The 9,211-nt window shown below is 45.7% G+C and overlaps 1 protein-coding gene across 3 annotated transcripts; it reads left to right on the top strand.

Annotated features, from left to right (window-relative positions):
- The first annotated feature begins 1,001 nt into the window (after positions 1 to 1,001).
- Positions 1,002 to 8,297, top strand: Med18 (mediator complex subunit 18). 3 transcript variants are annotated; one of them, XM_036178666.1, is made up of 3 exons: positions 1,002 to 1,156; positions 1,922 to 2,063; positions 7,278 to 8,297. In XM_036178666.1, the coding sequence occupies exons 2-3, from the start codon at positions 1,991 to 1,993 to the stop codon at positions 7,829 to 7,831; spliced, it is 627 nt and encodes a 208-aa protein (XP_036034559.1). In that variant the 5' UTR covers positions 1,002 to 1,156; positions 1,922 to 1,990; the 3' UTR covers positions 7,832 to 8,297. The 3 variants fall into 3 exon arrangements, with proteins under 3 accessions (XP_036034559.1, XP_036034561.1, XP_036034560.1); XM_036178668.1 differs by lacking the exon at positions 1,002 to 1,156 and adding an exon at positions 1,464 to 1,538; XM_036178667.1 differs by lacking the exon at positions 1,002 to 1,156 and adding an exon at positions 1,464 to 1,826.
- The last annotated feature ends 914 nt before the right edge of the window (positions 8,298 to 9,211 follow it).

The raw sequence follows: 9,211 nt of genomic DNA, 5'->3' as shown, positions 1-9,211 counted from the left end.
TAAGTGTTGGGGACTGAACCCAGGTTCTCTGCAAGAGCAGCAAGTGCTCTCAATCACTTAGCCATCTTCTCAACTCCTATTTATTTAATTTAGTTTATTTCCATTTTGTGTGTTAGGAGTGTTTTGCCTGCATGTGTGTATGTGCACCATATGGATGCAGTGCCTGAGCAGGGCAGAAGAGGCAAGGGATCCCCTGGAAGAGGAATTACAGATGGCTGACAGCCATCGTGTGGGTGTTGGGGAATCTGCAAGGGCAGCAAGCACTCTGACCTGCCCAGCTACCTCTCTAGCCCCTATTCATTTTTGAAGTCTCACAATGTTGTTTAAGTCTTGAACAGCTCTGCTGGAGAGATCCTTAACGCCGCTTTCTGAGGTTCTCAGATTGAGAATGTGCCTGGTCTCCTGTATTTAATGTTGAGGTATGTACTGTAAATTGAACAAGTTTTGCTGTTGTTTCATATTAACCTTCGGCCTTGCGCATGCCAGGGAAGGCTCTAGCACTGAGCTGTTTCTCCAGACCCTTGAAAACACACAAAACATTAAGTGTTACTACTGAGGTCAATAACGGCACAACGCTGTGCTTAGTTGGGGAGCGCATCATCCCTTTGCCACCTTCAGGTCTCTCCTAGAATGTCTCCGATTTATAGCATATTTCCCTTTTTCAGTGCTGCTCTTTCCCTCCTCGCTCCCCCCAGCGGCTGAGTTCAAAATTTAAAAATAGTATCCAATCAGTTTCGAGAGATCTGATCAAAACATCCCGGTAGTCGAAGCTGCGGGAAAGCAGAAAAAAAAAAAAAAAAAATCCTAGCGCTGTCCTATGACGTAAAGCCCTGCAGTCACCTCCAGTGCACCACTCTAGGACAGGACCCCATCACCACGCAGCACTGCACTTTGCACATGCGCTCTTGCCCGCCGGTGCCAGAGGCGGGCGCGTTCTCTGCCCTCTCGGCACCCTTACTTCCGGGGGCTTCAGTGGCGAGGTTTCCTGTCCGTCAGCTTCCTGCCGGAAGTGCGAAAGGCAAGCCATTCGGCGGTTTGGCAGGGTCTTCGATGGCGGGGTTTGGGCATTTGGGGAGTGCGGATTGCTAGCGTGCACACGTGAATGTAAATCTAACTTTGTGGGGAGCTGCAGCGTGCAAGGAGGCGTGTGGCTGGTGTAAGTTCACACGTGCCCCCGATCCCCGCGTGGGAGGACCGGTGGAGTCACTTTGACTTCACGTTTCCCGCCTGGCTCGTTTGAAAAGACGTTCTAGCTGGACCCTCACGTGTACCCTGGTGCCTCTGTCTGAGTCTGCCTGGCCATAGAGTGAAGGGTAGACAAGGGCCTTAGGTCGCTTTCGGATCTTTTGTTTTTTGGTTTTTTTTTTGAGACGGTGATTCCCTGGATGGCCGGAACTTGCTGTGTAGACCAGTCTGGCCTCGAACTTGCAGCCGTCTTCCTAACTCTGCTCCTGAGTGTTGAGATTACAGATGCGCCCCGATAGGACCAGCTTTTATTTCTTTATGTTTGGAAACGGGGCCTTCCTGTGTAGCCCTAGGTGACTTCACCTGTTTTGAATTTAGTTGTATGTCGGTTGTTTCGTTTGAGCCTCGTAGCTGGGGGAGGAGGGTCTGGGTGGTTAGATGCCCCTGGTCTTATTTAAGAAGACAGACAGTTCCAGAACAAGAGGTTGCGCAGCTGCCTCAAGATTACATAGGAAACTTCTAGAGGGTTCAGAACTTGAGGCTGGGATGGTTATGCCGTATCTCCGTGGCCAGAACTCTTTGTTTCTGGCCATCCGTTCTTGGAACTGGCTGTATAAACAGATGTCCAAAGATCTGAATGCGTAAGTCTTGATTTCAAGGCCGGTGCCGCAGCAAGTCAGTTGTGCCACACTACCTACTAACCACTCCAGTGTATGGACAAGTGTGCCTCTTCTAGGTGTGTCCCGTGCCTCTGATTGGAAGATCTGTTTCCAGTTCTGTCGTCTCGGACCTAATTAGAGACATCATGGAGGCCCCACCAGTCACCATGATGCCAGTCACTGGGGGCACCATTAACATGATGGAGTACCTCCTGCAGGGTAAGTGAACCGGGGAGCGTGTATTGCCAAGTTTTCTTTTTTTTTCCTGGTCCGAGTGTGTAGAGATAAAGTTAACAAGGACAACCGCACAGTTTCTGTCGACTAGTATGTTTAAAAGGAGGTGGGATGGTTAGGATGGCTCAGTGGCCAGAAATTTACCATGCAGACCAGGCTGGCCTCAGGTGCCTGGGATTATAGGTATGCCGCACAATGCTTGTTAACTTTTATCTATTTATTTTTATTTATTTTTCAACAGGGTTTCTCTGTAGCTTTGGAGCCTGTCCTGGAACCAGGCTGGCCTCGAAACTCACAGAGATCCATCTACCTCTGCCTCCCGAGTGCTGGGACTAAAGGTGTGCTCCAGCCGGGGGTGGGGGGGTGGCGGGGGTGGCACTCGCCTTTAATCCCAGCACTTGGGAGGCAGAGGCAGGCCGATCTCTGTGAGTTCGAGGCCAGCTGAATTCCAGGAAAGGCACAAAGCTGGGGGGGGGGGGGCTGGCTCTTTCTTTTTTCTTTTTTCTTTTGGAGCTGAGGACGGAACCCAGGGCCTTGTGCTTGTGCTTGCTAGGCAAGTGCTCTACCACTGAGTGCAATCCCCAACCCCTCACCAAGCGATCTACCACTGAGTGCAATCCCCAGCGCCCCCCACTTTTTAATCTTGAAAAATTAACCTCGGCCTTCATTACTTATTCTCCCTCTCTCCTAGTCCTTACTTATCACCTTCCCACTTGACAGAATTTACATGATTTTTTGTTTTTTTGAGTCATGGTCTCAGATATTCCTGGCTGACTTATTATTTTTATTTTTTATGCTTTCTTTCTTTTTTTTTTTTTTTTGGAGCTGAGGATCGAACCCAGGGCCTTTTGCTTGCTAGGCAAGCTCTCTACCACTGAGCTAAATCCCCAACCCTTATTATTTTTAAGTATGTTAAAAAAAAAAACTTTTAGGTTTTAAAATTTTATTTTTTGTGTGTGTGAGTGCTCTGCCTGCATGTATGTCTGTACTGTCAGAGATCAGCCTAGAGTGTAAGAGTCCCTGAAAAGGAGTTATGGACATTTGTAAGCCACTCTGTAGGTACTGGTAGAACTGTACCCAGGTTCAGTGCTCTTAACCACTGAGCCATCTCTCCATCCCCCAGGCTGACTAACTGGCTGTGTGGCCAAGGGTAACTCTGCCCTTCCGATCTTCCTGTCTTGAGCCTAAGTGTATGGATCATATGGGCATGTGTCACATCTAACTAAGATGTATTTTGTTGAGGTTTCTTTTTTTTTTTTTTTTTTTAAAGGGTTTATTTATTTATTATGTATACAGTGTTCTGTCTGCATGTGTCCCTACAGGCCAGAAGAGGGCACCAGATCTCATTACAGATGGTTGTGAGCCACCATGTGGTTGCTGGGAATTGAACTCAGGACCTCTGGAAGAGGATTCAGTGCTCTTAACCTCTGAGCCATCTTTCCAACCTCTGTTGAGGTTTCTTTTAGCATTATTATTTCTTTTTTTTGAGCTGAGGATCGAACCCAGGGCCTTGTGCTTGCTAGGCAAGTGCTTTACTACTGAGCTAAATCCCCAACCCGTAGCATTATTATTTCATTGTTATTGGTATGTGTGTCAGTAAGTTCTTGCTTTTTGTTGCTCAGTAGTGTCCACTCAACTTTTTCTTGTTGTTTTGTTTTATTTTGTTTGTTTTTTGAGACAGGGTTTCTCTGTGTAGCCCTGGCTGTCCTAGAACTCGATCTATAGAACAGGCTGATCTCAAACTCAGAGATCCGCCTGCTTTTGCCTCCTGAGTGCTGGAATTAAAGGTGTGTGCTGCCACCACCCTGCCACACATACATGATTTTTTTTTTTTTTTTAAAAGATTGATTTATTTAGTATACAGCATGTATGACTACAGGCACCAGATCTCATTACAGATGGTGTGAGCCACCTTGTGGTTGCTGGGAATTGAACTCAGGACCTCTGGAAGAGCAGTCAGTGCTCTTAACCTCTGAGCCATCTCTTCAGCCCACATAAATTTATATATAAGCAAATCACAGGTCATTTGTCTACCCGAGTACTGTTGGGCTGGACATCTGGTCTACTTATAAGTATTTTGTGGGTTTGGTTTCTTTTTCTTTTTTCTTGGCTGAGTAACCAGGAGTGGGATTTCTTAGTGAGGTGTGAGGTATCTACCTTTTGAGTAAAACTTAGTGACTTTGGAGAGGCAGCTCAGACAATTTTAAAAATTATGATTAAACTGTCAGATGTGGTACCCACTTTTAATCCCAGCACTCTGGAAGCAGAAGCAGGCAGATCTCCATGGTTCTGAGGCCATTCTTGTTTTCATATTGAGCTCCAGAACAGCCAAGGCTACAATGAGAGACCTGGTTTCCAAAAGTGTGTTTGTGTGTGTGTGTGTGTGTGTGTGTGTGTGTGTGTGTGTGTGTATCTATCTGTGTATGATGAGCTGTTTGTGATAGTTCATGCTTGTAATCCAAGCATTAGGAAGTTGAGCCATGAGAATTGCTGTGAGTTCAAGGCTAACCTGGACTACATAGTAAGTTCTAGGGCCTTAAAGCATCTTGGGTGAGACCCTGACTTTAAACAAAAAAATAGGTTTTTGGGATTTAGGTTTTGTTTTGTGTACTGGTATTGAACTGAGGTCCTTAAACATCCAAGGCAAGTGATCTGCCACTGAGTTTTATCATAGCCCTTTTAAAAACTGTTGAGAAGGTCTCAATTACCCAGGCTGGTCTTGAATTTGCCATATAGCCCAGGTCATATAGCCCAGGCAGGAACTGACCGTGCTGTATTCCCGCTTTGGACTCCTTATTAGCTAGAATCACAGGCCTGGGTCACCAGGCCCTGCTGAGTTCATGTTTCTGAATCTCTACTGTACCAAGTATCTCAGGTGTTACATCTACTTACTGGAGTCTCTTTGGGGTGGTTTGTTTGGTTGGGTTTTTGGTTTTGGTTTTTAAGACAAGGGCTCACTTTATATCCCTGGTTGACCTGGAACTCCCTATGTAGATCAGGCTGGCCTTGAACTCACAGAGATACTCCTGCCTCTGCCTCCTGAGTGCTGGGCTCAGAGGCAGTGCCTTCATGCCTGGCTTTACTTGAATCTTGAACCGGCCACTGAGATTTTATTTTTGTATTTTTATTAGCTCTATCCTAAAGACCAGAGGACAGAGATAAAGGCCCAATGATAAAACAAGACCCAAAGAGAGTGCTGGTTGTTAGGAGATCACACAGTATATTTAGTGGACAGATTTAGGCTTTAACATTTTTTTTTTAATTTGTGTGTGTATGAGGATGTGTATATGTGCACGTTTACACAGGTGTTGCTGCACATTTTATAGGAGTCATTTCTCTGCTGCTGTGTGGGTCAGAGGGAATTAAACTCAGATCCTCGGGCTTGACAGAAAGTCTTTACCTGTTGAGCCATTTGGTCTGTCTTTAATCAAATTTTTCTGTTACATTTTATTTGTTTGGGAGGGGCTTGTGTTTGCCACAACATGCTTGTAGAGTTCAGGGGGTGTGTAGGACTTGGTACCTTCCCTTCATTATGTAGGTCCAAGGATTGAACTCAGGTCATCAGGCTTGGCAGTAAGCACCTCTACCCACTAAGCCATCACATTGGCCCCTCTAAAATGTTATTGAGTAATTTACTTATTTATTTGGTTTTTCTTTTCTTTTTGGTTTTTCGAGACAGGGTTTCTCTGTGTAGCTTTGCGCCTTTCCTGGATCTCACTCTGTAGACCAGGCTAGCCTCTAACTCACAGAGATCCACCTGCCTCTGCCTCCCAAGTGGCAAATATTTTTTATTTATTTGTATGCTTGCCTGTTTGGATTTATGTGCATCATGTCCATGCTGAGGCCAGAAGAGGGCATTGGATCCCCTGAACCTGGAGTTAACAGACAGTTGTGAGCTGCCTGATGTGCATGCTGGGAACTGAACTCTGGTCCTCTGCAAAAGTAGTACAATTCTGAACCACTAAGCCAATTTTCCAGCCCGTGAGTCGTGAACAATTCTACTGCCTCAGTTTCCTGAGTGTCATGTCTGGCTAATAAAATACATACTGTTTTGTTGTTAAATAACCTTATTTTTTTTTATAGTGCTAAGGATTGAACCCAGAGCCTTGTCATCTCTCTTGTCACTAAGCTACGTCCCCAGCCTTACAACCTCCCTTCTTCTCTTTTGGTTCTGGTGATCAAACCCAAGGCCTTGCATTCCAAGCACATGCTCTGCCACTGATCTACAGTTGGCTACAATTACTTATTTCCAGCAAAGGAAATTCTCCTAAGGGAACAAATTCAAAATTTCCTTTTCATATTATACTTAAGAACAAGAAGACAGGAATGATTTTGTATGCCTTTAATTACAGCAATCAGGAGGCAGATACAGGTGGATCCCTGAGTTCAAGGCCAGCCTGGTCTACAGAGCAAGTTCCAAGACAGCCAGGGCTACACAGAGAAACCTTATCTTGAAAAACCAGAATAAAGAAAGAAAACTGGCTGTGGGCTGGCAAGACGGCTTAGTGCAGAAGGGTACGTCTTAGTCACACTGTTCTATTGCCTGGCACCATGACCAATGGCAACTCTTATAAAAGAAAGCCTCCCTCCCCCCCAGACAGGGTTTCTCCGTGTAGTTTTGGTGCCTGTCCTAGATGTTGCTCTGTAGACCAGGCTGGCCTCGAACTCACAGAGATCCGCCTGGCTCTGCCTCCTGAGTGCTGAGATTAAAGGCGTGCGCCACCACCACCACCCAGCAAAAGAGAGCATTTGCTGCAGGCTTGCTCACAGTTCAGAGGTTTGGTCCATGATCATCATGGTGGGGAGCATGGCAGCAGGCAGGCAGTAGCTCATAACTACAACCTGATCCACCAGCAGAGAGAAAGATATTGGGTCTGGAGTGGGCTCAAAGCCCACTCTTGGTGACATACCTCCTCCAGCGAGGACATGCCTCCTAATCCTTCTCTAAACAGCCCACCAACTAGGGACGAGACCTTCAAATATAAGAGCCAATGGGGACAATTTTCAAACCACAACAGGGCACTTGCTGCGAAGCCTTACAACCCAAGTTCAATGGTGGAGGGAGAGAACCAGTAGAATCCCATGAATTGCTCCTATGAAAAGATGCGTAGAACTATTAATTTATTTTGTGTGTTTATCTTTTACTTGTTTCACGACCCTTACTGAGAGCCAGAGCTCACTGTCTTTTTACCTCCTCAGGAAGTGTTTTAGACCACAGTTTGGAAAGTCTCATCCATCGCCTTCGCGGTTTGTGTGACAACATGGAGCCCGAGACTTTCCTCGATCACGAGATGGTATTCCTCCTTAAGGGCCAGCAGGCCAGCCCATTTGTTCTAAGGGCGCGGCGCTCCATGGACAGGGCAGGGGCACCCTGGCACCTGCGTTACTTGGGACAGCCAGAAATGGGAGACAAGAACCGCCACGCTTTGGTGCGCAACTGTGTGGACATTGCCACATCTGAGAATCTCACAGACTTCTTGATGGAAATGGGCTTCCGCATGGACCATGAGTTTGTCGCCAAAGGACACTTGTTCCGTAAGGGCATCATGAAGATCGTGGTGTATAAGATTTTCCGAATCCTGGTCCCAGGGAATACAGACAGCACAGAGGCCCTGTCGCTCTCCTATCTTGTAGAGTTAAGTGTGGTCGCACCAGCTGGCCAGGACATGGTCTCTGATGACATGAGGAACTTTGCGGAGCAGCTCAAACCTCTGGTTCACCTGGAAAAAATAGACCCCAAAAGGCTTATGTGATTAAGAAGGTCTGTCCTCACCTGGGAGGTGAAAGGCCTCCGGAGTACCCCAGTTCTGTTGCCAGGCTGACTGACTCCTTTCAGGAAGATGGGTGGTGAGAATTTGGTTCCCTTGAACGGTTTCCTTCATGTGGGGATTTCTTTTTTTTCTCTTTTGGTGACAGGGTCTTACCATGTAGCCCTGGCTCACCTGGAACTCACTACATAACTAGCTAGCCTGCAACTTAGTTCCCCTATGTGTCTGCCTAAGTGCCTGCGTTAAAGGATCTCCTTACCAAGTTTCATTTCCTCGACAGACTTTTCCAAATAAAGACCCAGGATAGCATGGAGATTTGTTCAAGTCCTGTCTCTAGTCAAAGAAAGGAACTGGAACGTACTAGCTTTTCAGAGGAAGATGTCAAAAGCAACCCTGATCATTGTTTTGCCTTTTTTTAAAAAAAATTCTTATATTTATTTTTTGTTGTCTTCATGTTTTTATTTGTTCTGTTTTACCATTTATATATAAGGTTTGTAACAGTGTGTGAGCTAGCATTGTATGGTAATAAAGACGGAAAAGAAACAATTGCAACTCTGATCCTTGTTCTTAACTTTCTACTGTTACTATTACTTAACTATTTACTATTATTATATTACTGTTTTGCTGTCATTATTATTGTGGGTGTGGGCAGTCTCCACATACTTGACGACTGCTCCTGTATGTGTGCATGTGTACACATGTACACACAGAACAAATGTAATAAAACTATTTTTAAGTAGCTAGTGGCTGGAGAGATGGTTTAGCTGTTAACAAGCACCAACTGCTCTTTCAGAGGACCCAGGCTCAATGCCCAACACCCACTTGGTTGCTAACCTGTAACTCCAGTTCTAGAGGATCTGATGCCCACTTGTGAACTACACAGGCACCAGGTACACACATAGTACACAGACATGTTCAGGCAGAACACTGTATACATAAAATAAATAAATCTTCTTAATTATTGCATGTGCGTTCATGTTTTGCCTGCATGTGTGTCTGTGTGAAGGTGTCCTGTTCCCTGAAATTGGAGTTATAGGTAGTTATGAGCTGCCATGTGAGTGCTGGGCATTGAACCCAGGTCCTCTGGAAGAGCAGTCAATACTCTTAACCACTGAGCCATCTCTCCAGCCTCAATAAGTAAATCTGAAAAGAAAAGTAGCTGACATTATCCAGTTTTTTCTTTTCATTTTTCTCTCAGGAAAACTTTCAGTCCTCTTTTTCTTTTTTTTGGTGGTGGTGGGGCGGGGGTGGGTTTGGAGACAGGATTTCTCCCTATATCTCTGACTGTCCTGCAGCTCGATCTGTAGACCAGGCTGGTCTTGAACTCAGATCGTCCAACCTCTGTCTTCGGAATGCTGAGAATAA

The sequence above is a fragment of the Onychomys torridus genome, chromosome 2 (assembly GCF_903995425.1).
Source record: "Onychomys torridus chromosome 2, mOncTor1.1, whole genome shotgun sequence".
In the NCBI taxonomy this organism is placed as follows: Eukaryota; Metazoa; Chordata; class Mammalia; order Rodentia; family Cricetidae; genus Onychomys; species Onychomys torridus.
Note: the sequence above shows the minus strand (reverse complement) of the source record. Positions and strands in the feature narration are given on the sequence as shown.